The sequence below is a fragment of the Halictus rubicundus genome, chromosome 7, assembly GCF_050948215.1.
Source record: "Halictus rubicundus isolate RS-2024b chromosome 7, iyHalRubi1_principal, whole genome shotgun sequence".
NCBI classification, from domain to species: domain Eukaryota; kingdom Metazoa; phylum Arthropoda; class Insecta; order Hymenoptera; family Halictidae; genus Halictus; species Halictus rubicundus.
In genome coordinates, this window is record NC_135155.1 from 3,981,411 (window position 1) to 4,009,371 (window position 27,961).

A 27,961-nucleotide genomic window follows, 5' to 3' on the forward strand; every position below is an offset into this window, starting at 1 on the left:
AGAACTGCGAAGAAAGGACGGTCCGACGGAAGATAATTTCATAAGTTTTTCCGAGAAATCGCGTCATAAAGTAGGCGTGACAAACAAAGAGGAATTGTGTCACGCAGTGTGCGCGTGTACATTCCAGACCCTTTTCCCCTTGGGCGACCAACGCGTGGTCCTACAGGTGGGAATCGCCCTTTTGATTGGTTCTCACGACACCCCACCGATCAACGCATCTTGGGACCGGTGGTTGCATAAAAGGAGCAGAAGAGGACGAGGAGCAGGTAGTCCCGAACCTGCCAAAAATCCCTAAATCCCATCACATGTCTATGTAACAGTAACAATAGTCTGTGATGTTGGCACTACATGTTCAGACCTGAGACAGGGGGAGGAAACTCTTATGTATGACCTTGGACCGCTTAGTTCACTTCCGAGGGAATGAGCTTAGATGGCACCACGTTCACAGCCATCACATGATTAAACGTGATTGGACGTGACTGATGTTCCAATCTTTGCTGCTATTGGACGCTACTATTCCTGCCAAAACCACTGCTGCATGGCATGAATGATCGTGTGACTCGTTGCGGATTGTGATATTATAACCTTCAAAACCTTCTTCATATTGTTTTAATAAGACAAAAATTTAAGTGTATTGAAAATTCGAGTAATAAGCCCAGGAAATATTGAAAAATATTGAAAAAAACTTTGCTCAGTGTCGAATCAATTTTAGAAATAATTTTTCAAAATTGAGCGAACTCGGTGAACTTATTTCTGAGCTTATTTTTCGAATTTTACTTTGTGCATTAATTATACAATTTTTTTAAGTTTGTTTTAGGATAGTGAGGTGCAGAGCAGTGCAGCAGCAAGTGTAAAGAGTGTACAAAATAAGTGGATGAAGATATTATCATTTGTATTAGTTTGATATTATATGTAATTATCTGTTACATGTATAATTATGTATTATTATGTTTTGAAATAAAATATTGTAAAAATAATGTATTGTTGCAAAACATATTATATCCTTTTATTATATTATATCCTTTTTTTTTATATAAGTTTACTTCTAAATTTATGTAGTAATCGTACTGTACAGTAGATATATGTGTATGTGTATATGCGTATGTGTATGTTTGTAGAATCGTATAGCTATATATATAGCTTTTAGTTGAGGTCAGGAAGGAATGGGTCTAGGTGGCACTGCTAATGTCCACACATTATACATGGGAGATTGCCCTCCCTGACCTGAGAAAGGCATTTGACGCCGTATCTCATTCTGTATACATAAATATTTTATTTTATTATCTTTATTATCTTTATTACTCCCCGTGACGCTCCTAGTTCTCAAGCTACATTCAGCTACCTTAGACACCAGACCAGACGCGTACCGTATGAACTGCGTGTGGCGTATTAGGTTACGTAAATATAACAAAATCATATGATTTTTTGTGAATTGATGATTAAAAAAAGAACCCTGTAAAATTTATAATAATAATTGTTTTTTACTTTGTATTTACAGCTGTGTCACTTAAGAGTGTAAATAACTTATGAATGATTTTGCTTATGAGGAAAAGGCATTATTTAAAATTATTTGGTAAACTTGTTGCTAGCAGAAACAGTCCTTTGCAGAGTAAAATAGACTAATGAAAGTTATATTGTATGTCCAGATACATCATCATTGTTGGTATGTTTTGCACTAATCTCTTGAAATTTATCTTAATAAATGCACACTATAGACTAAATTTAGCGGGCTTTAAAGCTCATTTTTCATAACTATTTCTAAGTCACAATAGATGTTACTGGTAATTCATAATTTTCAGGATTATCAACTTGGATAAAGTATTCTTATACTTGATTCACACTGTGTAGATATCATTTGAATATTATAATCAAACAAAGGATGTTAAAGTCAGTGATATTATAAAGGAATAATTATAACAAAAAGTATGATTGAGGTAACAGCAAAATTAATTAGGGGTCCTGTATACTTTTCTGGAGAAGTCATAGAATGTTTAGTCACATTCAGTAATCCTCCAAATCCGAGCCATCAAATATCTCAAAGTAACAGGTATATAATTAATTTATTTTAAGATAGTTAACTTTGTTCATATATATTACATAACGGTTTTAGTGATATTTTCGAAAGTCTTGCATGGGCCAGTGCACAAGTTCATTGTCAATGTTCTACAAATAGCAAAATTGTATTTTCCGAGAAATTGAATACTACAGCTTGGTTAGGAGCTATTAACGCAAGTAAGATGAATGAGATTTTATAAATAAAATTTGATTAATAGTTATTTTACTTTTCAATTATCTAGTTGGTCTTCATTAACGAGTGTCTTACAGATACAACATTTGCACCATGGCAACAAGATAATGGTCACGTAGTACTTAATACCAAGCCCAAGATTTTATTTTGTGACTTAAGATTGTCACCAGGTGAAAACAAAACATGTAAGTCTTTAAATGAAATTGAAGTCTATTATACAGGGTATTCTGCTAGATCTTGAAAATGTTCTTTAAATAATTGAATAATGCTATTTCTTGAAAAATAGTCTTGTAAAACTCAATATTTAAACTAAACTGGAACACACAATTCCTTAATATTGTGTAACCTTTAACTAGCCGTGAACATACTATCTGTTAGACTGTTTTATTTGCAAGCTTCGTAGTAATTTGTGTTGGGCTATCAATGAGCAGAAAAATTGAACAAAACATTTCAAAATTTGTTAAAAACTGAACTTAACATTCATTTTTCTCTTATATGGGTATTTTTCTACTTATTTCTGAAGAAGAAAAAAACCAAAACTCACATGTCCAATTAAAGATTAAACCTTGTGAGTTACAAGTGCCAGGGGTTTAGAGCTAACTTTTCTTAAAAAGATCATAATTCAAATATTATTATAGATATCAATACAAAACAAGTGGTATTTTATACACGAAACTTTAAAGTTTAAATTTAATTAGAAAAGCACTTCTATTCTAAGCCTAAACAATTTCATAAAAATCCTAGAATGTGCTTTTATAAATTGTGATAATTTTGTGTAAATAGTTCTTTGTTTCTCTTTTGAAACCATTTTGAATTGTCTTCCATATTTTCAAGTATCATGAAAGACAAGAAACATACCATATAGTTTTTCATGTTTTGGTGGAACACCCTGTATGAGGTACAGAGAGTATACATTTCAGTTTTACAGATATATATCGGGAAATAATTCCAAGTGATGCACCTCCCTCTTACAGAGGACATGCAGTGAAGTATTCGTATAAGATTACTGTAGGAACACAACGAGTTAATACAGCTATAAAACTGCTTCGGGTTCCATTCAGAGTACTTTCTCTAAGCGGTAATATTTGTTCACTTCTGACATTGCTGTAGTTTAAGAGCAATATAAAAATAATATTGTAATTTTAACAGAACTACCAGAAGTAACTGCCTGCAATGATAGCATTGATTTAAGTCCCAATAATCCATTCATGGAAACGCAACATAGGGAAACACCATTAGATGTTGCATTACAAACTCTCCAGGTTTGTTTTAAACAAAATCCACACATTACAGTACAAGTATATAACGTTAATATTAATTCTTTTTGTTATTATGTGTATATAGAATTTGACTGCTAGGCGTAGTCCAAATTTTTATAACATCACGAATGGACGTGGACGAGTTGTAAGATTCTGCCTCTTCAAAAACTCTTACAAACTTGGAGAGGATATAGTTGGAACATTTGATTTTTCGAATGCCACAGTTTCATGTGCACAAGTCTCAGTTGCATTACAATCAGAAGAACATATATCAGAAGAATACAGGCGAGGAAAAACAGCAACTCCGACGTTAGTCAGTTACAACAAACATCACGAAATGTGTATGGGTTTAAAATACTCACATCTAGTGTTGCCTATACCTTTACATGTGACACCAGACTTTACCACTGATTTAATGACGCTTAAATGGAGATTACATTTTGAGTTTGTCACAACTTCTAAGCTAATAGATATGCCCAATGAAAGTACAATTAATTGGCAAGGTCCGTTAACCTTAGATGTTGAAACAATGATTTGGGATTTACCTGTTCATATTCATCCAACGACCACACCACCTAATACTGCGCAAGAATCGAGATATAATATCGTGATATAGTAAATTAAAAACTACTGCTGTGAGAAATCACGGCATAATCAGAATTTAATTATTCTTTAACAGGTGGGTATATTTATTTAAAAAATTCGTTTATATGTATAAAATTTGTAAAAAAAACCATTATAATATATCATAACAAAAAAACATCAAACAAGGACAGAGTAAGTTTGACGTCTGTCTAGATTCAATCTAGCATTATGCCTTAATAATATCCAACTTTGTAATTCCCTTGACAAATTAAAATAAGTTAAAATTTGTATCACCATCCTGATATAAAATTTATAAGATTGTTATATCTTGCTTTTTATTTTATCTTCTTTTGCCTTGTTTGCAAGCAATCCTATAAAGACATGGGCTTCTTGATAATAGGGGTTTGTCATCTGTTCAACTTTTGCCAACCAAGTAGCTAAGCAAGGTCTTCCATTGCGAGGATCATATCCAGCTATTCCTGTGCTCAATAAATAATTTTTCATTATATTTTACTGTACATATAGCAAATAACAATTGCATCTAAGAAAACATTCAAACTTTTGCACGATTACTTACGAACTTGCTCCACCTCACATGCTCCAAGAAGATCAGCAATAGTCACTTCCGAACCTGTCAAGAAAGGCTTGTCTTTTAACCAAATGTTTTCTAGTACATCAAGACAGTTGATCATACGCTTTTCATATTTTGCAATCACTTCAGCTGGTGTTGGTTGAGCTTTCATAATTGGCATTAAATACTATAGTAAATATATAAAAGTGTGATTATGTTCCATAAAACTTTATATGTATAAGTAAACTGGAATGTTGTTTAATACCTTTTTCTGAAAATATAAGGCACAGTGGTACCTAGTATTCAAATGTTGCCATTCAAGGTATTCATCAACTTTTGCCTGGGCCTTTGAATCTTTTGGATACCAATGATCAGCCACGGTAAATTCTTTACAGAGATATCTCAAAATTGCAACACTATAATAAATGATCATTTTTATCTTCTTTCGTTTTTCCATATGTAATTTATATGCATAATATGTCTTATACCTTTCAATTATGCTGACATCATTATGTTGAATACTAGGAACTTTTTGAAACGGATTGATCTTCTGATATTCTGAACTGAGATGTTCCATTTTTCCCAAATTTGTTATTTTTTTCTCAAATGGTATATTGTTTGCTTTTAAAAATATGTACACAGCCCTACTTGGTTGAGACAACAAGTCGTAATACAACTTCAAAGTCATTTTGTAGTAAAATATAAAATATTTAATTCTGAAATTAAGTTTTATATGATTGAATATATGTACAAGACCAATCGGGCTTACTTAATGCACATGAACGGGTTGCTTGCTTTTAGGGGCACTGAACTCTCTTCTCCTTCTTTCTACAGGATGACTACAGCAGTAAATTATTCCGAAAATTTATTCTACTATTAGTGTTTGTACTCCAGTCATAAAAAGTTAATATTTATTAATGATATATCATGTATTTGAAAATAAAGTACGCTTTGCTAAAAATGGATAAACCTAATACAAATATGAATTTTGGGAATGACTTGATTTAATTTAGTATTGTGTATATGATATTATTAATTTCATGTTAATTATATGAATTAAATGATTTCCTTGCTGCAAATCAATAAGTGCATCTACGATCTATATTTTCTTCTTTAATATGAAGTTGTCAAACTTTACTATAATAGAAGAAAAGGTATAATCTTACCTAATTCTTATGTACTGCCCTGTCTGAATTATTTTGCCAACTCCCACAAATTTTAGATTACCTACAATTGAAATATATCTTACAATGATAACGATTTATCTACTCAAGATCAAAGAAATTCGCACCGGAAAAGATGACGAAATTTATCTTTTGGCATCAAACAATAACTGGGATCGTGTATGAAATTAAGTGACGAATGTGACGTTTAAGAAAAACACAAACCAGAGGGAAGAAGTTATATAAAATAAGGCACAGTAGAGAAGCAAGTGGAAACAGGAGCCGGAGGGGAAAATGGCTGACAGCGAGAAGGAGGAGGCGCACAATCTTGTAAGTTATTTGTCTTTGCCTACCGTTTATCTAATCACTTAGGCGACCTCGTCATTTCGCGGTACATGATGATAGTATACCTTATCTATCATTTAACTATTCGACTTCCATCCGTCCATTTTGACGAACTGCTTCTTCTTGGTTATGTTATCTTTGGTACATTATTACTTTGTTTATTGTTTCTTTTATTTATGGTCAAAATTTCATGTCCTCGTGTTTCGATTTTAAGATGTTATAGATGATTTTTGTGGGCACATTCCTAACAGTGAAACAAAATTAAATTTTTATTGAAAAGTTTTTTTCTGTGAAATATTTTATAACATTAAGTTTAAAGTGCTTCCATAGTCTTAAATTATGAAAAATTAATCGAAAAAATTTTTCAGCAAATGGAGTTTGAATGGGTTCTTCACGAAGAAGTTCATTCTTCTTTGTCGCAGCTGAGGAATATTTTAATGGTATGTTTAAAAGAATGATCTTTTATGTTACTAATAATGAGTTAAGAATGCTATTGTTTAATATATTGTATCATAGGAATGTGCGCAAAGATTTCCATTGGCCCTATTTGGCAACGATCAACATAATAAAACAGACAGATTTATATTTGCTGCTCCTCATGATCAAGTAAAATGTGTAGCTGTTTTAACTGGAGATAGTATAACAAATGCAGTAAGTACTAATAATATTTTTAATCCATAGTCAACTAAATTCAACTCAGTTCAACTAAAACGGAGTTCTTCATAGGAAGTTAACTTTAAAGTCCAACGTCAACAAAATGTTAATATGAGAACAAGTATACAAAATGAACATCCATGGAAACTACAGCAAATACAAGATGCTGCCAATCACTTGCAGCAAGCTATTGCACACATAGACAATGTTGATCGTCATTATCCTTTCAAAACATCAGATGAAGTTATGCATGTATTAGGAAATATATTGGGCTGCCTTCAACGTAGTCGAACAAGTTTAATTGTTCCTAGGAAGAAGACAATCGACGATCTCATTAAAAGTCGGAATATGGTAAGTAAATATATCTCAGCTGCTCATAAATGTAAAATTATAAAACTCAATTTTAAATGTTACACATATTCTCAGAAATCTTTAAATCCAAATCTTCCCGAAAATTTGGCTATAAGTTTTTATATACAAAGTTATAAGCTGGTTCTGGCAGTATATCAGCTAGAAAATTCACATGGTAGTGTTAAGTATGAGACACAACAAGCAGAATGCAGTGTACCCTGGTTAAATGAGGCTCTAGTATTGCTCACCATAGCATTGCAGCTTTGTCAGCGATTAAAAGACAAGGTTAGTTTAAATACTTTTGCTGTAAATTTCCTAGTCTTATTTTAAATATTTTTCAGATCTGTGTTTTCTCTCAGTATAAAGATTTTACAGTGGGGTCTTGTGTTCCTTCTACAACAACATGGTAATCGGAATATGCGTATATTAAACGATTATTAGTTGAAGAAATATTTTGTATAAATGTAACGCAATATGCCACAGTTAATGCTCTGGTAGCATTTTTAGTGGATTTTACTTTGACAATGAAATTCGACTCTTAATAAGGAGTTTGTAGAGTGCTTGAAACATTCTTTACATCATGTATATATACTACAATTTTGATGAATTGGAGACTACTGTATATTAGTACAAGTTCTACGACTTTTCTCCAATTTACTATACAATGATTCTAAAAGTATTTTATTAATAATTGTGTGTCGACAATTATTTTATTTATTAGATGCTATTTTGTTTTGTTCTGTTTAAAGATCTTCACTTTAACAATTAACAGTAATTATAAACTGTTATTGAATTGACTAGTGGAATAGTTCAATATATATATTCAATATATATATGTATACTATACTTTCTGTGATCATTTGGAATGTTATAGTAATCATTTCCTTATTGGAATTTAACATTGTATTTCTAGATTAGAGTATTTCAAATCTTTATTTTGAATCATTTTATATAATTGATGATTATTTTAATCATTTTCAGCTGTTATTTATTTTTATCACCAAAGAATATTTACATAGTATACATTGACCTTCATTGTCATGGTATGACGTTCCTTTCATCATTCTATATTTACAAAATGTTCGATTACGTATGTGAAATATTTTAGGAAACTATTGAAACGATTCTACAAACCTGTCAAAGACTCAAATCACGAATTTGCTCTAATTGTTTTATTTTCAAATTATTAATAATTAAAGTCGATTAATAGCAATAAGTGAGTCAGTTCTCTGTTTTTGTCTGCAAAAACACATGGTATATCACTGTATGCATTCTTCCTGACTTGACCGGATGAGTGCCACTATTGATGGATTAGAGGAATTTTCGAATATATCTTGTAATGTCTTCTTTTTCATCTTAAATTGTTTTGTAGAATCACCTAAAATATTTGACACATGTATAGTTGAACGTCCTGTATATTCACACATAAACGTCTCAGTTATATTTCTACTAAATACTTTATCATCCATAAAGTAAACGTTAATAATATAGCAATTGTTCATAGCTGTTATTAATATTTAGATACAAACGTCAGTTAGTAAACACTTAAATACAACTGTGTCAGATATGTATAATTATATAGTAACAACAATAGGTATACAATTTTAAAATTGAAGTTGGATAATTTTTTTATATTATATGTTGACTGGGAGGTATGAACGTTTTTCATAGCAGTAAAAAAGCTGTTTCAACACAACATACAATCTTTAATCCATACAGAATAAGAACCGTATAATATATTAGATTAAGTAACAAGTTTGTTCGTGTTTTGTTTACAGAAGTATTATGCATTACCAATTTCGTATTATTAATCGCGGTTTATTTGATCAACATTAATTTTCATTGGTCTACAACTTTGTTCTACGTCTTCCAGTATGATATTTACATTATTCAAATTTCTTATGTATTGTTTAATAGTACGCTCACTAATAGGATCAGTACTACACATGTAAAAAAATGTTTTTTTTTCCAAGTGCTACCTTTTTTCATATTTGGAAATAATATTGAAGATATTAAATAACAAAAATGCCGTGGATAAAGTATTTTTAGATTATCGTAAACGTAATATGTTTATTCCTCACAATGGCCAATATAAGAATTAGTTCAGTGCATACGCCGCTAAGATGAACGAACTTATTACTCACCTAATAAATTTCAAATTTTATGCTGGCTGTACTTTAGTGAAGGTTTGTAGTGTTTGTTAAATTACAAATGATTTGACAAAACATTTTTATAAATTTCTGTAAAACTTTAATTACCTTTGCCATTTCTTAGTTACATAAAAATTATATGTATTTATATACCGTTTAAGTACGAGTACGTGAGGTTGTTTTAATCATAAAAAGACGTAACAACTTTCCACACAGCGTGACCAAAAATAATAAAAAGACATTTTTGAAATAATAAAGGAAAATTTTAATAGAAATGTTACAAACTTAAAAAACATCTGATTTTATATTTATCTTGTTTTAATTGTGTTTGTAAAAATGTAAAAATTTTGAAACATTACGATTTAGATTATTAAATGTTCATAATTCCATTTTATGCATTGTATTTTTTCTTGCGTTTTGATTAGTGTACTATGTACTTATGTATCATATTTTATCAATATTATTTTAGAAATTTAATATTATTTATAGTTACTTTTTGTTTTAAATTCCTTGAATAAAATACAAAATGGTACTTAAATGGTTATTTTAAAAAATGACATTGTGCATTGTACCGTTTATTTTGTGAAAGTTATATAAAAAGTAATTGTGCTTTAAGTAAAATTACATTTTAATATTGTCACAGTTGAACAGATAACTATATAACATATGTAGTGATTTCTTTATGTAGACATTGTATTAAAATAATGATATGCTTATAGGTGATTTTAAATGCCTTGTATTTCAAAACAATAAAAATTTGTAATAACAAAGAAATTATTGTATACTACTCTTATTAGCTGTTTAGACAATTAGTCAAATTTATGTAATTTATAATGTTTGTGAACATCTTTAAACACCAAACATTATTAATAAGTATATGAATACAATAGTTTAGTAAGAAATCGTTTATATTGAAAATGAAGTCTCTAAAATAGGCAATAAGAGGATGTGAATGCAGTTGCATTGTTGTTATACATTATTAATATATGTTAAAATAAATGCCTGTAGCGCTAAAAACTATTCAGTTTACAATTTCTTATATTCCTGTGAACTAAAATTTTAGAGAGTAATATGATCGTTCAAGCCCAAATTTTTAAAGTTACAGAATAAGAAATATTCTATTATATAATAAAGCAGTCACACACGCTCCGTCTTGTCGTCCATTTTGCTTGTACAGTTATAAGTTGCAATGTTGTTATTAAATGTTGATGCTTCCTAATATCTCAATTGTCCATCATTACTCATTACGTACCTGGTACCTAGTTCTGTAATTGTAGAAAGTTAAAGAAAAACAATGCGCCTGCGCGCTCGTATATGAATACTGGATACACAATGGAGTTAAATTGGTGTTAGTTTCGAATGACGTGAGTACGCAGTAATTCGCGCCAGTCTAACGTCTGAGAGCAGACGACGGTGCTAGTTCAGGAGCATTCTGTCAGTGCTAAAATTCAAATTAAATTTCTGTTTAAAATATCAACGATTCGTATGATTATCATATTAATGTCACGAAGCAACAAACCGCAATCGCGCAAAACGAAAATTTAATGTCGATGCCTGGATAGCGACAGAAATATTGTAAAACTGTTTAATTACTGTAAAATAGTGCACAAGCAACATGTCAGTGCTGGATCCTAGTGTCTCGAGAGATGACCAGCCTCTGTGCATTAACGATTCCTTAGAAAGAGGTCTGTCTTTTATTTTTTGTTCCTTTATTTATCTCTACATATTAATTTTCCTGCAGAAAAATGTTTTCTTATATTTTTATGATTTTAACGATGTTACTTGTGAATCGTGAGTAGACATTGTTTGGAAACAAAAGCCTGACAGAAGGATGCGCAAGTATTCTCTGGCATTGTCATTTGTTAGAGTTTTCGGTGCGTTTCTTCGTCTGAATTCAATTTATTGGTAGTATTTGAATTTTCTTCACATTTCATGGTTGTTTTCTTTTTAACAACATGCATTACGATTATAGTGCAATACGCGAGTAGAAAGTTTCGCAATAGACAGTGTTATTAAATTCGCGGTATTAGATGTTGAACATGAGAAAGAACCAGAGATCTTACAGTGTATTATCGGAGGATGCGTTAGGTTAATAAAAATAATTATACCTTTTTAATAGTTTGTTGTTTAAGCGTTTATGAAGGAAACAAAATATAAATATTTATAGATAAAGACCGTGACGTCAAATACATGTAGAATGTGTTGCAACTTTTGATTTTTTGGTTTTACTACATAATGCATTTAAAAACTGCCACCATATTTTTTATTTATTATAATTTTTATGTTTCAATTAGTGTTTCATGTTGTATTTACTATTAGTCATAGAATGTACACGTCAATATGTGACGATATAATCATTGTAATTATTAAATTATTATGAATTATACGAAGAATTTCCTACATTGAATTGTGTAATTTTTTTTCAGATACTCTATCCGAAGTACCATCAGATACAAAATCATGCATAAAAGCACGGTATACATTAGGGTTTTTAGGATTCCTAGGGTTTGCTTTAGTATATGCCATGAGAGTAAACTTATCTGTTGCCATTGTTTCAATGGTTAATCAGACGGCTATACCGCATACTGATGATGATAATACTACCGATGTTTGCCCTAAAGAAAAGCCAATTAATGGGACATTTATTCCAGTGAGTCCTAGGAAATTTTTCCATTATTTAATGTGTGATTCTAGTATTTATAATTTGAATCTATAATGTGGTATATTTTATACGTGTAATGTTGATACGGATCAAGTGTCAACATTAATTGTGATTCCATTATCATACATATTACTCATAGTTTTATCACTATTGATATGACCTAAGCACGTTGATGTAATGCACATTGCAAATCTACATCCTTTATCATTATCTCACTGTTCCTGTATATTCATTATACTCTTGATAGCATGAAACATTTTAGTATTACTTTTCAGTTTTTGAAACAAATCTATTCATTCATTTAATATGTTCTTTAAATTCTGTTTAAAATAACAGAGTGCAGGAGAGTTTGCTTGGGATGAAAAAACCCAAGGTGTTATATTAGGTGCTTTCTTTCTTGGCTATGTCATTACAAATGTACCAGGTGGCAGAATGGCTGAAAAATATGGAGGAAAATTAATTTATGGATTAGGTATATTCCTTACTGCAGTATTGACTGTAATTAGTCCTTTTGCAGCATACGCAGGATTGGCTCCATTTTTAGCTGTACGAGCAGCAGAAGGATTTACAGAGGTAAAATCTTTCTTCGAAGACAAAAAAGACCTAATTAATTTTGAAATATAATAATTTAAAAGTTCATTATTTTTTAAATAGGGTGTAACATTCCCCGCAATGCATAGCATGTTAGCACACTGGGTACCTCCTTTGGAAAGAAGTAAATTCGCTGCTGTAGTATATGCAGGTACTGTCTTAGTTTAAATATTTTTTATATAATATATGCAATTTGATATTAATATTAAAATTAAATATTCATTACTAATGAATATAATTTTTATATGTCTTGGTATTGAATTTGCAATGATGAGTAATTAGTAATTACAATTGATTTGATATAGGATCAAATTTTGGAACTGTTATATCATTACCAGTGAGCGGATGGTTGTGTTCATTAGAACTTTGGGGTGGATGGCCACTTGCATTTTATTTGTTTGGAGGACTTGGCATTATATGGTATGCATTTTGGCTAATTTTTGTGTTTGATACACCAGCATTGCATACAAGAATTGATCCCCTGGAAAGATCATACATCGAAGCTAGTGTGGAAAAAAAGGATGAGGTTCATCGTTTACTTTTAATTATTTAAATTGTATATTGATTTTCCTAGTCTATATAGTCTAATTCAATTTGTATAAAAACAGGCGAACGATGCAGGAGTTCCTTGGCTATCAATTTTCACATCGTTACCCATATGGGCTATAGCGATAACACAATGTGGACAGTCATGGGCATTTTATACTCTTTTAACTGAGTTGCCAACATATATGGATAAAATTTTGCATTTTGATGTTCAACAGGATGCATTTCTGTCGGCACTGCCTTATTTAAGTTCTTGGTTGGTTGGACTTGGTATATCAAGTTTTGCAGATGCCCTTCTTGCCCGTCAGCTTATATCTCCTTTAGCATCATTCAAATTGTGGAATACAGTGGCTTCCTTAGGACCCAGTCTCAGTTTTATTGGTGCTATCTGGGCTGAATGCGATCGTATGACTGTAATGATGATGCTCGCTGGCTTAGGTTCCTTGCAGGGTGCAGTTTATTCTGGAAACCAAATGAATCACATTGCTTTGGCACCACGATATGCAGGAACTCTTTACGGACTTACAAATGCTGTATCGAATGCTTGTGGATTTTTAGCACCATATGTTATTGGAAGAATAGTTCAAGGACATGTTAGTATATTGTTACATAATTAAATGCATATTTTTTACAGAAAATTTTAAGCATAATTATACCAGAAATCAATTTTTACAGGAAACGCTAGCACGTTGGCACACAGTATTCTGGTTGGCAGCAGGGATAAACATAGCAACCAACTGTTTTTACTTAATCTTTGCATCTGCCAAGGAACAACCGTGGAGTAAAGGTAGTAGTTGATGACAAAGTTTTATTAGACGCGAAATATTCAATGTGGAAAATAATTTATCACTAGACAGAGTAGCGCTTAGTTCATTTTAGTACATTGACAAAACACTAATAATTTAGGTTGTATAGGCACAAATTTTTCATTTCGATTTGCTTGTGGACAAAGAGGCTTTGGACTGATCAAATCTATTCGTGTCAATAATTTCCATTATTACTTTCAATTAAGTAATCATAAATTTAGCTTCAAATTTATTCTTTTTACTAAGTAGTTCGTCATATTAACATTTATTACCATTTTTTGCTAAATAGCAATTATTATAAATTTTGTATACACCTATCTTTGTTACTATGTTGACAAAGTATTGCAAATACTCTGCATTTGACATTCCAAAGAAGCTATTCACAAGACAATGTAATATAACTTTAAAATTAATGTTATCTTAACTGTAGAAAAAGTAATATAACTTACTTTAATCGTGCGACGAAGAAGCGCAAATTATTGCAAGTATTTTTTATAATTATATATAAAAACGTTCAAAAAATTTATAGGCTTGTTTGTACGTAGGAATTTTATATATAACTAAAAGCAATTGTCTAAATGTAATTGGCATAAAGCAGAAATATGACTCGTAGATGAATTACATTTTAGTTTTTATAACAATGAAAGGTAATAGAAATATCTCTTATTGGTATGTACTCTTATACGTACGTAGTCGTATACGAACAGTGTACATGATTGAAATATCTTCTATGCGAAATATAAATTTCATCTTTACACTTTTCGTGGTAACAACCAATACTAAGATGGTACATATATTTTTAAAGTAGCAATGAAAAAATTCCTGTATAAGAAATGTAAGAATATCAACAAACCTGACGTACGTACAGTATATAAGATACTACTATGTCAATAAAATAAATACTTTTATAATGGAAACCCACAGATATGAATGAAATCATTATTCATATAATGATTTAGAAGTAATTTAGTTTAGATGATGTCATTTATGTTTTTTTTTTAAATGGAAAGAAAAATAAAAAATAAAATATCAAATATGTGAATATTTAATTTTACTCAAGATTCAAATAGTTATATTCAATCGTTGAAATTGTTCGTACATAACGTAAGCGATTTTACAAAACGTATTAAATGAAAGAGAAAAATGATTATTGTACCGTTGTACCTATCTATTTCATGTACAGGGTGTAAAGAAATTATATGTCGTAACTATCATAGCGTGATTTTACAGCCTCGGTTTGGTGGACATTGATGTAAAAATGATGCTGCAACATTAACCTTCTAACCTTGAAATTCAAAGTCAAGGTTAATGTTGCGACATATAATTACTTTACACCCTATACAACTATATTTCTTATTTTCTCTTATGTTAAGCACAAAATCATAACTGCATGTGGAAATAACACGCAACTGATATAAACGACAAAACTTATATTTACAAAAAGAACCGTATAACCAGTTGCTAGTTCTTTGATATACATAGAAGTACATATAATATAATGCAATGTATTTTTTGTAAATTTTGTTAAAAATATATAGAAGGAAAATGTGATACAAATAAGATATTTTTTCGAATATTGCTATCAAAGTGCTTTGATAATTTCAAGAATTAGTTGCATTTTAAAAAGTTGCAGTAGGTGTTAGCTTGTGTTCAAGTCTTCTTTTTTCTTCGCAGTAAGTTCGAAAATCATATCTCTCATGCGGCTTAAATCCGTCAATTCTCCTCTCAACTTCCTGAGGCTTTCCTCTCTTTCTGCAATAGTCTGTTCATACGTATGTACTAATTGCGATAGCTGTTGTGTTTCTTGCTTTAGCGCAGAAATATCTTTTTGATTGGACTGTATTTCCGCATGTTTCAATTCTATCACCTGTTGAAAATTAAATAATAATAAAACTGTTCCAATAATATTTTAACTTCTATATTCTATATACATACCTGTTCCTTCTTATTAAGTTGATCTTGCATTTTATGAAGAACCTTACTCAGCTCATGATTCTTGTTGGCCATTTCTGTAGTTCTTGCATTTGCATTCGCGCATTCCGCTTCCAATTCTTTTATTTTTTTAGTTAATGCTTCGGTCCGATTAATACTACATTCTAATTCATGTTTGTACTGTGATATTAATATTTTTTGATGTTCAATGTTCGCAGACTTTTCATTTACTATCTTTTTTAACCCTTCGATTTCCTACAAATAAAGTTACTCCTTATACTTTCAAGCAAATTTTGCATTTCTACAATTATACGAATTAAAATATCAACCTGTTTCTTAACAGCTACTGCTTTTTTACTTTGTTCCTCAGCTTCAGCAAGTTTTACCGTTAATGTAGACTTTACTCCTTCCAAACATTGTTGCGTGTCATACAGCATTTGATGTAAACGGCTTGACTCAGCCACTACTTGTGCAAGTCTATGTTGCAAACTAATGCCATGATTGTTTGCTGCTTCTAAACTGGATTGCATTGCACGTTCTGCATGTCTCATTGCTGCTAACTTAAAAAAAGAGAAGTAAGTACAAAGTATCCCTTGTTTTTAGGGAAGTAAAGTACAACATGTAGAATGTTATACCTTGTATTCATACAATTCCATGACTGCTGATGTAGTAATGTCACTCATTTGATTTGACTCGTGAGCTTTTTTTAATTTTGCTAAGAAAGCATCAAGACGTTCTTCTTGTGCAAAAGAAAAAAGTGGAGCCATTTCACTATTAGAATTGATAGACATCTTACTTCCAATACTTGCTACCATACCAGAAGTACTTTGTACCAATATCAGAGGTTCCAACTGTTTCATACAGAGCGCCACCGCGGAAACACTTATCACGAAAAAACATGAAATACAATTGATGTGTTTAGAGTTATTATCAGTCCTGATTAAAATAACTTATTATAAAACTCTGGTAATTTTAAAGACAAGGTCACAGCACCATAGTTACCAATGTCAATTTTCACTTTTTAAGAATCTAAAACGGAAATGTGTGCTGTGACCTATTCTCATTAATAGTGAAATATAATGGTAGTTGTACTTAAATTATAATTTTTTGTCAGAGGTTTTTATATTTTATATTTAGTTTTTATATTTAGATAATTTTACCATTCCTGAGGAAATCCTACAGTTGACGTCAACTGTAAAACCTTCTGTTTGACATCAGCATCACCAATAAATAATGCATGTGCCATTGTCATTTGAATTTGTCTTTTTCGAAGTAACTCGGAATACAACGTTAGCCAATTGGAATTATTAGCTGCCAAATCAGCTGTTAAAGCTAATGCATGAATACTTAGATTTGTATTAGGATTCTGGAAAATTTGATTTTAAATTAATAATCATCTAGAATTTAGGACTACTACGGTAGTATTACATATTAAAGAGAAGATTGTACTTGAATGTATTTTCCAGGAAAATCATCAGTTGTACATGTTTCAGAATCCAACAATGGACTCAATAATTTGTATACTGTTTGTTCACTCAAAGACTGCATAACTTTAGTCCTAAGTGCAGGAGTTTTAACCATTTCTTGAAATAGTTGCATTAACTCTGCTAGTCTTATTTCTGTTTCTAAACTCAGTTCCTGCATACTTTGAATTCCACCTTTTTCTGAATTAATGATAAGCATTAAGACAGAAGCATCTAGTTCTGCTAATACTTCAGAGGATGTTTTAGTACGTCGTGCATCAATTACAGTGACTCTAATTAAAGTCAATGCTTTCGAGCATACCTAGTTTAATAAAATAAACGTTAGCTATTTATAGTAAGACGTTAACGCATGAAAGAAGTCATATTTTAAAATTACAACACACCTGTTCTACAGGTACCCATGTCATAGCTGTCTTTACACATAAAGGATACAAAGGTACTAAGGCAGATAATTTTAATTTTACTAATGATGCTAAAAATTCCATCATTAGGGCAACACATTCTGGATCTGCATTATCTTCTAATGTGGACAATACATTTTCAACGTCCTTGCCATATCTAATTAACAAAAGAAAATGAATTAGTATAACAAAGCAAATTTTAAAGCATACATACGTCAGTTGATAACTTACTGTGTATATGTAAGTAGTACAGCATGGGAATGTACATTTTGCCCAACATCATTGAAGAAGTCTGTAATATGTCTGAGCAGCAGAACATCTCTCTGTTTCATTGCATCAATAAGACTGCTAAATGTGACAGCAGCAAAATCTAAAATGTATTTTTCTGAGATGTTCGTATTTGTATGCTCTAATATAATTAAAAGTTTGCAACACTGTACACTGATGTTAACACTACAGTGTTGCAGTTTCAGCAATGTCCTTATAAATGCTTTTGTGTCAATTGTTCTCATTAAAGTATATACTGCTGGAAGATTTTTGTAACAAAGGTTCACTAATACACCAAGCGAAAGAGCAATAATGTCTTCTTCCTTCGATTGTGTTACCCATTGTGTCAATATGGATATTAAGTAAGGTAAATGTGCTTCTTGCCAAGAAATTTTTATTCCATACGTTAATTCTTGAAGTAATTTTAGTACTCTTATTCTTTTCTCTGTTGTTAAGTTAGCCTAAAAAAATCTTTAAATGAAAATGCATGTCAAAATACATATATTTTTTACTTCATCATGTGTGTTTCTTCTATATCAGTTTATTCATCCGTACCTCCAATAGTCTTGCCAATATGGGTGCAAATTTATAAGTGTGAATTAGAGCTTGTCTAGCAGCCGCATTACGACAGGCATTTTGTAAAACATCAACTGCACTCCAAATTAAGGTAGTCCTAGATGCCAAAGAATTCATAAGCTCGTGTAGACTAACATAAAATTCTGCAGCTACACTGGTTCCAGGGTCAAATATGCTTAAATCCAATGAAACACTTATTACCTATTAAAGAAATGTTTATTGTGAAAAGCAATTCATGTTCTAAATATTATTACTCTGTTATTATTACTTTATTAAATGTTTTACTTCTTCTTTAACGTTTTTATGTCGATAATTTAGTTTAAAAATTATGTTATTTGAGATATATAAATACAAATCAGTTGTAACTTACACCAAGATTTCGTTGTAAAACTGAGGCAGTTGTTTCACTTGGATGCTTGGTATATTCAACAACTGCAGATATAAATGTTCTCATAGACTGGTATTTTTCCATTTTGTTCAATTTGAATATCCCGAGTAGTTAAAATAATTAAAATGTCGCCTAAATGAAGGTAACATTAAAACTATTGCAGTATGTAAATCTTTCTTATAAAGCTGAATTCCTGTAATTGACATTCATTCAATAAAAAATTTCGTAAAAATATAGGAATATTTTCATGTGAAGTATATATAACACAAATTATTCTCACGGATGCATTCCGATAGTTGAATATATGTGTCTTTGTTATATATAAATACTTTACAAGATTGATAATGAGAAATATCGTTCCGCGCGAAACCGGTATTTGGCAACCATTTCTAAAATTTGATTTTTAAAGTCAGAAGTAAGGATAGGAAAACAACATATATAAAATTCCTATACGTTTGGTACTTTATGCTACAACCTTTATTTATCATTTAAACCAAACTTGTAAAGAACACGTTTCAACATGTTTACAAATTATCATGATCGTATCTTTCAAACAGATGATTAAATACGTTAGTAGAAAATTAGTGCGTTTTTAACTACGGATTCTTCGAAAGAATAGCGGTTCTTAGTATATAGTTTTTTCTTGTTAGCATCGCGTTTTTATTTCAACTGTTACGTAGCCGTGTGGTGGGATTTAGGGATTTTTGGCAGGTTCGGGTGTCCGTGAAGCGCTGAAACACGCTGAAGCACTCTGCTTGTGGAAGCCGCGCGGAAAATAAACTTTTGACAAAGATTGTAACTTTAAAATGAACGTAAACTTTATTAACTATGCTCTTAGATATGGACTCTATGCTTCTGGAATAAAATCTGCTCGTCGTAATGTTTGGATCTCGTGGTCAAAATCAGACTACCCGCCTGCCCACTCCTCGTCCCCTTCTGCTTCTTTTATGCAGCCTCCGGTCTGAGGATACTAGTGATGGGTTCTATCGACTACTTACTATTTAGTCGCGACATACTATCGACTATTTAATATATCGACTATCTCAATGTATAACTTTTATAGCACTATCGAGATACCAATAGTATCTCATGATGAGATACTGTATATAAACTTTTGTATTGTAAATTTGTATTGTAAAATTACAATTTGAATAAAGGAAGGATTAACAATAATGGTCTGGTGATATACGATTCCGTTCTGTAACTATTAATGTTCCCGGCTTTTGAGAATAATCTCTCTGATGGTATAGACATATCTACAATGGGTAAATATTGGGCAGCCACGACATTCAGTGATGGATAAATTAACTTATCCAAAATTATTAACTATCTTCAAAAAACTTATTGGATCATGGTCCAAGTCAATTGTTGGATGTTTCAGAAAGTGTTCTAAATCAGTTGGCATATCTCCATCATCATCACGTGTTTCTTGAAGTCAGTCGACCAAATTCTCATGGAAATACTATAAATCGTTTGAAGACTTAGTACTTTTTTGTATTGGTAGAGAATCTTCCTTTTCCAGAGAAACATCTTTCCTTATATCAAAAATTCTTGAATCGAAGATCGATTAATAACTCAAAAAAATCAATTCGTTTCAAAATCGAATATCCTAAAATCGATTTAAAAAAAATTGAAAATCGCTTCGAAAAAATCGATTCAGAATCGCCCAATCCTAATATATGTTCATGACATACAAATTTGTGTAGGCATGCGTATTGGATGTACGGAATTCTGAGGTTATACAAATATATTCTTAGATGGCGTGTAAATCTTTTCAGCGCAGAATTTTCCTATCTGTTTATAACTGATAATCGAAGTACTTTCAAAGAGCCCCCTATGAATGTAAACGATAGAAAATTAAATATGGCTGATGTTTTGTTTGTGTGTATTGACAATGTCGTGTTGCTTTGTTTAGTTAAGTTCCCGGTGTAATAATACGTATTGCTCGTGGAAAATTTGGCAAAAAATGAACGCCACGAGTCTGTACGTATCGACGTGTCGGTTAGTTTTACAAGCAGACGCTGATGATCCAAATTCGTGGACAGATCTATATAGGCTAGTTCCTTATTTGCGACAAAGCCTTAGTTGTACTGTGTGTTCAAATTTATTAATTGAACCTCATACGCCGACTGAAACTAATTGTCAACATCATGTGTGTCGTGGGTGTAGAGGTGGACGTAAAAAACTTAAACCTTCGTGTGGTTGGTGCAAGGACTATGACAAATATGTCGAAAATGTCCAATTACGAATATTGTTACAGTGTTATAAAAAACTGTGTGAATACTTGACAAACACAAACATTTATCGAAGTTTAATACTTTCAGTGTCTTCCAATAAAACAGGCAATAGTGCATCAGCTATTGGTGTTACCAGTCTTATGGAACTTATACAAGAAGGTTCTGGCTTCAAAGATGAATTTAAAAGTACTGCTGGTTTGTCAAAATCTGCGTATAGTATTTTACCATGTGTTTACACAAGTACAACTTCAACCCAGACCCAAGGAAACACGATACAAAGTTCTGAAACAATATCACAAAGTATATCTGGTATAGTATATTGCTTATTTATAAATAAATAAATGTATTCTCATTATTTATATTATAATTTTATTCATATAAAATGTGATATATAAAGAAGAAGCTATACGAACATTTATAATATTCGAAAACATAGACATAATAATGAAGGAATTAATCTTTCTTATGGTCATTTTTTTTTATTTATTACTATTTAACGGAGTAATGTATATGTTTACTTTCTATATTTCAATATTTTATTTAGTATTACGAAAAGACAATGTGATCTAATAAGATTATAAAAAATGTATGTTTAAATCATTAAATTTAAATCTAAAGTATAAACAGGTATTTAAACGTATTTGTAGTAAAAATTAATACTTTTAATCATGAGCACAAATTACGATATTTAAAATGTAATGTACGAATGGCTTATTTATTTATAGTATCAAGAACAAGTTGGACAATCAAAATTTAATAAATAAAATAATATTGTTTATATGGATGTTCTTTCCAATTTTCTTAAAGATAAATTTAATTTTATTATCTTCCAATTAGAAATGATTAAAAATGAAATATTTAAACGATGCAGTACTAGCAGGTATAATAGTTCATTTTCTCCTTCTAGTTGTTGTAGTTTACATTGAACCTAAAAATGTAATAAATAAAATTCATGTATTCTATACGCTATTGTTTACTTGTTTTTTACATTTTTAAAATAAAAAACTATTATTTACCAGTAACATCGACTTTTTGGACCACTTTCTTGATTTCTGTGGATCACTTCAGGCGTTAAATTCCTACCCTATTCTGTGAATTTTCTAACATCCTGTACAACATTATGTAATAATTTTATACCATAAAGTATATTGCTAAATGTTAGAATATATACATATAGAAAGAAACACATAGCTATTAAATTTTGAAAAAAAATGGTTATAGAAGAATTTTTTATTATTTCAAAGGCTGTTAAAACGTTGTATATATGTATAATATATACTAAGAAGGATAAGAAGAACTTCAAAATATAATAACTTTTTCACATTCTAAACCATGTAGAATAAAATTGGATATTTTGTAAAAAGCATTAATCTAAATTTTCTGATTTTCTCAAAAATATTTATAGACTTTAGTTTCGCATAACTAGAAACAATCTCTCCTACCACACATGATCAATAGAAGCAAGTTAGAAGTCTCTCAAATTGAACTATGTGTGAAATAAATGTTCGGGGAATAGTTGATGTTTTGAATTAAATAATATGAGAGAGAGAAACAGATCTTAAGTATCAGCTAAGGAGCAATCAAACGGACGAAATACATGTATAGTATTCTTCAAATATGTATATCAAAACTTTTGATGAGAAACTATTTATATTAATGAAAATGTTTTATACAGCTATAAATAAGGTTTCAGTTTCTCCACCTTTTTTGATCAATTATCTCGGTAGTCTCAATATGATTTGCTTCATTCACAACTTTCTTATTTCTCGAGATTAATTTAATTTAATTTTTTTCTGTGTGGATAATGTATTGAACACTTTATTAAAGAAATTAAATTTCTTTTTTTATTTACTTTCTTTCACTTCAAAACTATTATTTAAGAGAATTATATATTTATTTTGAAATATGTTAATAACTTGTACAAAAAAGAAGGAAAAAACAATGAAAACTTGTTAATATATGCAATTAATTTATATATTGCATAGAATCTCCTACTATTCGTACTGTATCAAATGGATCTTCAATATACTCTGTGATGTATGCTGGGTCTGGTAACAAAATAACAATAAAACGGAAAGCAGCTGCTACAGAAGATACGGAAGTAGGACAGCAGGATATGGATGGAAGTCAACACAGCTCTGTAGGAGGGGTAAAATGTATTCCATCTTCCCACCTTAAATATGGGACCCCTTCTCAGAAAAAATCTTCAAAAGGCAGCAAAGTAATTTTAATAGATATTCGATTAATCTTATGCCTTACAGGATATTTACATTGCACTATAACTTTTATTTAAACGCTGAATTATACACATCTTCATTAATCACTTAACAATCTTTAGTAATATAAACAATTTAATTAATACTTAACACATTTCATTACTAACATTAGATCTAAATAAATTTTATATATATATATGTATATATATATATATTTTAATAGGTCCCATACTAAGATTAATGCAGATAAGAGATTATATGTCGTTTTCATTATACAATACTATATATGTAGTATGTATTTATCGGATATTACTTACATCTGTATTAGTCTACAATTCTTATTTTTATGTCAACATTTTATAATAATTAACAGTAATAGAACTGGTTTCATTTTGAGCAGTCATCTGGCTTTAAGAAACCAAGGTCGAGTTCTGCTCGAAGTAAGAGAAAAGGATGTAGATGCGGCAATGCTACAGCAATACCTGGAAAACTAACTTGTTGTGGTCAACGGTGTCCCTGTTATGTTGAAAGTAAGCCTTGCGTCGAGTGTAGATGCAGAGGTTGTAGAAATCCTCACACAGCAGACGGATTAAAGGTAACATACAAAATTTTCAATAATTAATAGAAATGAATTTAAACAATTCTTTAAGCATTTATTACTGATATCATTACAGATTCGGCCACATATACCTGAGTTACATAATTTACAGTTACAACTGTCAGCTCCTTTGGACTGCGATACATTAAATTCAGATCCATTAGGATCAGTACCACAATGCCTTTCAACTTCTCCAACAACAATTCAAGTATTAAATGTTTATTCAACACCAAGATTAGATATCGATAATGTACCACAAAATCTACCTGCCGCCTTGTTAGTAGGAGAAGATGCTATGATTAGTACTGAAAGTGAAGCTGAAGACAGTGATATACAAATTGATGTGTGACAATTGAAATGACATTGTCAAATGTCATGTTTAATATAAGGTATGTAGTACAATAAAGGTTAGGTACATTAGTACTTACAATATTATGCAACAAATATACTAAAACTCGATCTCTATAATTTCAGAATAATCTATCGACTATTGAAATAAAAAGTTATGGTTTTTAATCTATAATTATATTACAAAATAATAAATATATTTTTATCACTAATAAATTATCTATATTATGCCATTTTAAAAAGTTTAGAAAACTAAGTTTGTGTAAGTATAAATAAATTTATTTCCCGTGTAAAAGTAAAATATTTTATTCCATTTTTTATTTGTAACATAATTCGTAATTTTCTGTTATATTTCATATTTTAATACTCTTCTATGTTTCGATTATTAGTTTCATTTCGTACTCAACTTGTACATATGTGTACTATACGTTTTCGTTTTCTAATACCTGCATAGAAAAGTATGCTTGTAGTGTTGCAAAAAAAGTACCTCTATGTCAAAATATATGTTGTGCCATACGCTACATCTTATAACTATGTATCTAAAATATTTAGGATCAAAAACAAGAGATTTTAGCAGACCAAAAAGAGTATTTGATATGAAAAATTGCAAATTGGCGAGAAAGACATAGTATAGCAAGTATTATTTGAGTATTTGCCTCCTTGTTCACTACAGATAGATTCTTTAATTAACTGTTTTGCAATAATTGCGTAATCTTACAAAAAATATTAGGTAAAACTCATTTTCCTAATACATTCTTTTAAAATTCAAATTTCATTTCAGTTATTGAAATAACGACATAATAACATAACACTTATTCGTTGCACTTCTATTACCCACATGTGATAAGTCTAAAATGATAAAAATAGAACAATTGTTAAGACTGTTGTCTTTTCTTTAAAAAAAGCCTATAATAAAGATATTATTTTAAAAATAGCTACAATTAATTAAGTATTAGCAAAAATATGCTTATGTTTCATTTTTCTTACAAAATTATATATCATTAAGAGAGACAATTAGTTATTTTTTTTTTTCTAATCAATGAGTTTATTTGTAGTGAATGAACAGTATATGCTTTATATATTTTCCACTTTAATGAATATATTTATTAAATGTGGGTATATTAAATTTGGTATATTAATATATTTAGAACGTATTTGCATATTGAACATAAAACATTTTTGTAACGTATGACTTTTTGGATGAATTTTTATTTTATATTATTGTTGAATAGTAATATTTTTAGTTGAAGGTATAAATAAGTAATTATACATACATACGCTTCACCACTGTTGTGAATGATTTCAAATTTAACAACGAATTTTTGATTCTATAAGAAATTGCAGAATAGTATAAACCATTGTAAAATATTATACATACTTAAAATCATGACATAATTTAATCTTCAATGATGTGATAAATATCTTTAGTTTTACTTATAATTATTTATAATTTTCTGTTACGAATACTTATGTTTAGTAAGACATGAGTATTTATATGTTTATAAAATTGTAAATGTATATATATTCCTCTTTTTTTAAATATTACCTGTATTTAAATGTGCATTACACGAAATTACTGATGGAATCCTATTTACAACACATTTATAAATAACTGGAGGAAAAAATATTTGAATAACAATAGAAATGCGAAATGTATGAATAATATACATAATATTTAATTTATGAACTAAAATTTGTTTAAATTAATTGGAATCCGTGGCTTGTGAAACAAATGATTGTAAATTTTATTTAAAATTTAAAATAGATATTAGACTTATTATTTATTTAATGTTTATATGAATATAATATAAAATCTACTTTTATTGACATGTAAATAAAATTACATTAGATTTTAGACACTGTTTTTTAGAATTAAAACTGTTGAAAATGTACACTTCTTAAATTTATATTTCTACTTATAGAAAATTATAGAATGGTATCTATTTAAGCAACTATGATTAATAATTTAGTTATTCTCATATTAGTACAAAATGATAAATATTAAGAATATGTATATAATATAATAGAAGTATGCTATAAACTTTAATATAACAGAATATTTTCTCAACATATATGCTGTTTATTGTGAACTGTTTGCATTTTTAACAAAATGAATAGAGATATTTCAAAGTGTTGTAAAATAAACTCAAAAGATCAAAATCATACAAATGTATTTCATTTTAAAACAAATTAAAGAGAAACTTCTGTATCTATAAAATAAATGAAATAAGATATTGTAATAAAGCTTGCTCAACATAAGATGATATTAATAAAAATTGCTTGTATTTTTATAATATAAAATTCTAGGATCAATATGAACGTATAACAGTTAATACAAAGTGTAATAGGTTTCAAAAATTTCTTACACAAAAGTTGTATTTATTTTTGTTAATTCTATCTTATGTGTACACTACTTTAATTGATAATTTCTTGGATATACAAACAATATATTGTCAATTTTTGAATATTGCTCAATGATATATAAATGCTTTATCTACTTCTTATAATAATCCTATGAAACAAATAAAAGTGTGTATTATGATCTGCATATTTTCCAAAAAGTTTTCTTTGACAGTAATGTCGATCGCATAAAAATGCAATGAAAATTAAGAATATTTTTGCAGTATATTAATAGTTCACATGCGGAGACGTTGTCCGACACCGCTTGAAAGTTTTTGGAGCCGTCCGTTGAATCTGCTAATAACTTATCTTGTTCGCGACAATTTTCGTTTTATCATAATGTGGGTATTTGAAGCAACACGAGTTGGTAATAAAAAAATTATTTTCTAGTTTAAAAAATCTTTTTCCTCAAGGTTTAACTAAGTAATTGGAAAGTTTTTGAATTTCATGTTTAACAATAATAACATTATCCTATTTAGAGTATATTTAAATTAACTTGTACCCTCGAAAAAACATTGAATAAATGTACAGGTAATATACATTCATGTGTAGTATATATAAATAAAGTGTACAAAAAATACACAAATAAGTTTTTTTTTCATTACACAGTCTAGGTCAACAACATGTCCTGCAAAACGATAGTATTGCTACTGTTGCTACTTTTACTTATTTCATAACTACAGTCTTATTGTTAATATGTATTTGGATTTAAATAAAATAATTTTCCGTATTAACATTTCTGTTAAACGAACCCAAATTTCTCAATTCAAGATCATCTGAAAGTGGTAATTTATATTGTATATAGTATATTATTGGTCTACAGGAGATACCACTGACAAAAAAAAACGCATTGGCAATTTTATCGCATGAGGTAGTCATGCAGATGTTTCCCAGGCAAAACAACGGACTATTTACAGACTACATTACGTCCGTTACTCCGACGTTGGTACCGTCAATCGTCTACTGGCTTTACAGTGTCCATCGAAAAAAAATCAATTGTGTTTACTTTGTAAAATTTTATCGCATGAGTAATGTGGAAATCTATTGATACGAGAGTCGCCCTAATACGCCACGCGCAGTTCATATGGTACGGACCTGAGATTGTATGAAAACTATGTAGGACCGTCGCGGGAGCGAGATCGCGAATTACATAATATGCAAACAAACGTATGTGGAACAGCGA

The 27,961-nt window shown here is 29.9% G+C and overlaps 5 protein-coding genes across 14 annotated transcripts; 3 read left to right on the forward strand and 2 right to left on the reverse strand.

Moving 5' to 3' along the window:
- Nucleotides 1-132: 132 nt before the first annotated feature.
- On the forward strand, nucleotides 133-4,494 carry LOC143355430 (RAB6A-GEF complex partner protein 2). 4 transcript variants are annotated; one of them, XM_076790226.1, is made up of 8 exons: nucleotides 133-266; nucleotides 1,499-1,663; nucleotides 1,800-2,047; nucleotides 2,111-2,232; nucleotides 2,326-2,433; nucleotides 3,177-3,326; nucleotides 3,398-3,510; nucleotides 3,593-4,494. In XM_076790226.1, the coding sequence occupies exons 3-8, from the start codon at nucleotides 1,926-1,928 to the stop codon at nucleotides 4,121-4,123; spliced, it is 1,146 nt and encodes a 381-aa protein (XP_076646341.1). In that variant the 5' UTR covers nucleotides 133-266; nucleotides 1,499-1,663; nucleotides 1,800-1,925; the 3' UTR covers nucleotides 4,124-4,494. The 4 variants fall into 4 exon arrangements, with proteins under 4 accessions (XP_076646341.1, XP_076646340.1, XP_076646343.1 ...); XM_076790225.1 differs by lacking the exon at nucleotides 133-266 and adding an exon at nucleotides 1,216-1,398; XM_076790228.1 differs by lacking the exon at nucleotides 133-266 and adding an exon at nucleotides 1,216-1,398 and having other exon boundaries at nucleotides 1,849-2,047.
- On the reverse strand, nucleotides 4,168-6,294 carry LOC143355435 (glutathione S-transferase theta-1). Of its 3 annotated transcripts, XM_076790236.1 has the most exons (6): nucleotides 6,180-6,284; nucleotides 5,830-5,890; nucleotides 5,152-5,379; nucleotides 4,929-5,079; nucleotides 4,670-4,850; nucleotides 4,168-4,571 (listed from the first exon to the last, which is right to left on the reverse strand). In XM_076790236.1, the coding sequence occupies exons 3-6, from the start codon at nucleotides 5,349-5,351 to the stop codon at nucleotides 4,414-4,416; spliced, it is 690 nt and encodes a 229-aa protein (XP_076646351.1). In that variant the 5' UTR covers nucleotides 5,352-5,379; nucleotides 5,830-5,890; nucleotides 6,180-6,284; the 3' UTR covers nucleotides 4,168-4,413. The 3 variants fall into 3 exon arrangements, with proteins under 3 accessions (XP_076646351.1, XP_076646352.1, XP_076646350.1); XM_076790237.1 differs by lacking the exon at nucleotides 5,830-5,890 and having other exon boundaries at nucleotides 6,180-6,294; XM_076790235.1 differs by lacking the exons at nucleotides 5,830-5,890; nucleotides 6,180-6,284 and adding an exon at nucleotides 6,052-6,176.
- Nucleotides 6,088-10,100, forward strand: Rogdi (rogdi atypical leucine zipper). Of its 2 annotated transcripts, none has more exons than XM_076790233.1 (6): nucleotides 6,088-6,156; nucleotides 6,540-6,611; nucleotides 6,688-6,822; nucleotides 6,898-7,176; nucleotides 7,252-7,461; nucleotides 7,518-10,100. In XM_076790233.1, exons 1-6 carry the CDS (start codon nucleotides 6,121-6,123, stop codon nucleotides 7,584-7,586), a joined length of 801 nt encoding a protein of 266 aa, XP_076646348.1. In that variant the 5' UTR covers nucleotides 6,088-6,120; the 3' UTR covers nucleotides 7,587-10,100. The 2 variants fall into 2 exon arrangements, with proteins under 2 accessions (XP_076646348.1, XP_076646349.1); XM_076790234.1 differs by lacking the exon at nucleotides 6,088-6,156 and adding an exon at nucleotides 6,178-6,312.
- Nucleotides 10,101-10,674: 574 nt separating this feature from the next.
- Mfs10 (major facilitator superfamily transporter 10) lies at nucleotides 10,675-27,793 on the forward strand. Of its 4 annotated transcripts, XR_013082502.1 has the most exons (13): nucleotides 10,676-11,011; nucleotides 11,753-11,976; nucleotides 12,325-12,561; nucleotides 12,643-12,730; nucleotides 12,885-13,105; nucleotides 13,188-13,718; nucleotides 13,801-13,912; nucleotides 21,304-21,525; nucleotides 23,202-23,437; nucleotides 23,833-24,027; nucleotides 24,107-24,238; nucleotides 24,315-24,419; nucleotides 24,505-27,793. XR_013082502.1 is itself a non-coding variant. In XM_076790217.1 (12 exons), the coding sequence occupies exons 1-11, from the start codon at nucleotides 10,942-10,944 to the stop codon at nucleotides 24,377-24,379; spliced, it is 2,337 nt and encodes a 778-aa protein (XP_076646332.1). In that variant the 5' UTR covers nucleotides 10,675-10,941; the 3' UTR covers nucleotides 24,380-24,419; nucleotides 24,505-27,793. The 4 variants fall into 4 exon arrangements, 3 of the variants coding, with proteins under 3 accessions (XP_076646332.1, XP_076646330.1, XP_076646333.1); XM_076790217.1 differs by having other exon boundaries at nucleotides 10,675-11,011; nucleotides 23,202-23,365; nucleotides 24,107-24,419; XM_076790215.1 differs by having other exon boundaries at nucleotides 24,107-24,419.
- On the reverse strand, nucleotides 14,857-19,373 carry LOC143355425 (uncharacterized). Its single transcript, XM_076790214.1, has 11 exons — nucleotides 19,260-19,373; nucleotides 18,962-19,172; nucleotides 18,571-18,792; nucleotides 17,980-18,476; nucleotides 17,731-17,905; nucleotides 17,313-17,648; nucleotides 17,024-17,229; nucleotides 16,499-16,745; nucleotides 16,193-16,423; nucleotides 15,867-16,118; nucleotides 14,857-15,798 (listed from the first exon to the last, which is right to left on the reverse strand). The coding sequence occupies exons 2-11, from the start codon at nucleotides 19,061-19,063 to the stop codon at nucleotides 15,571-15,573; spliced, it is 2,496 nt and encodes an 831-aa protein (XP_076646329.1). The 5' UTR covers nucleotides 19,064-19,172; nucleotides 19,260-19,373; the 3' UTR covers nucleotides 14,857-15,570.
- Nucleotides 27,794-27,961: the final 168 nt, after the last annotated feature.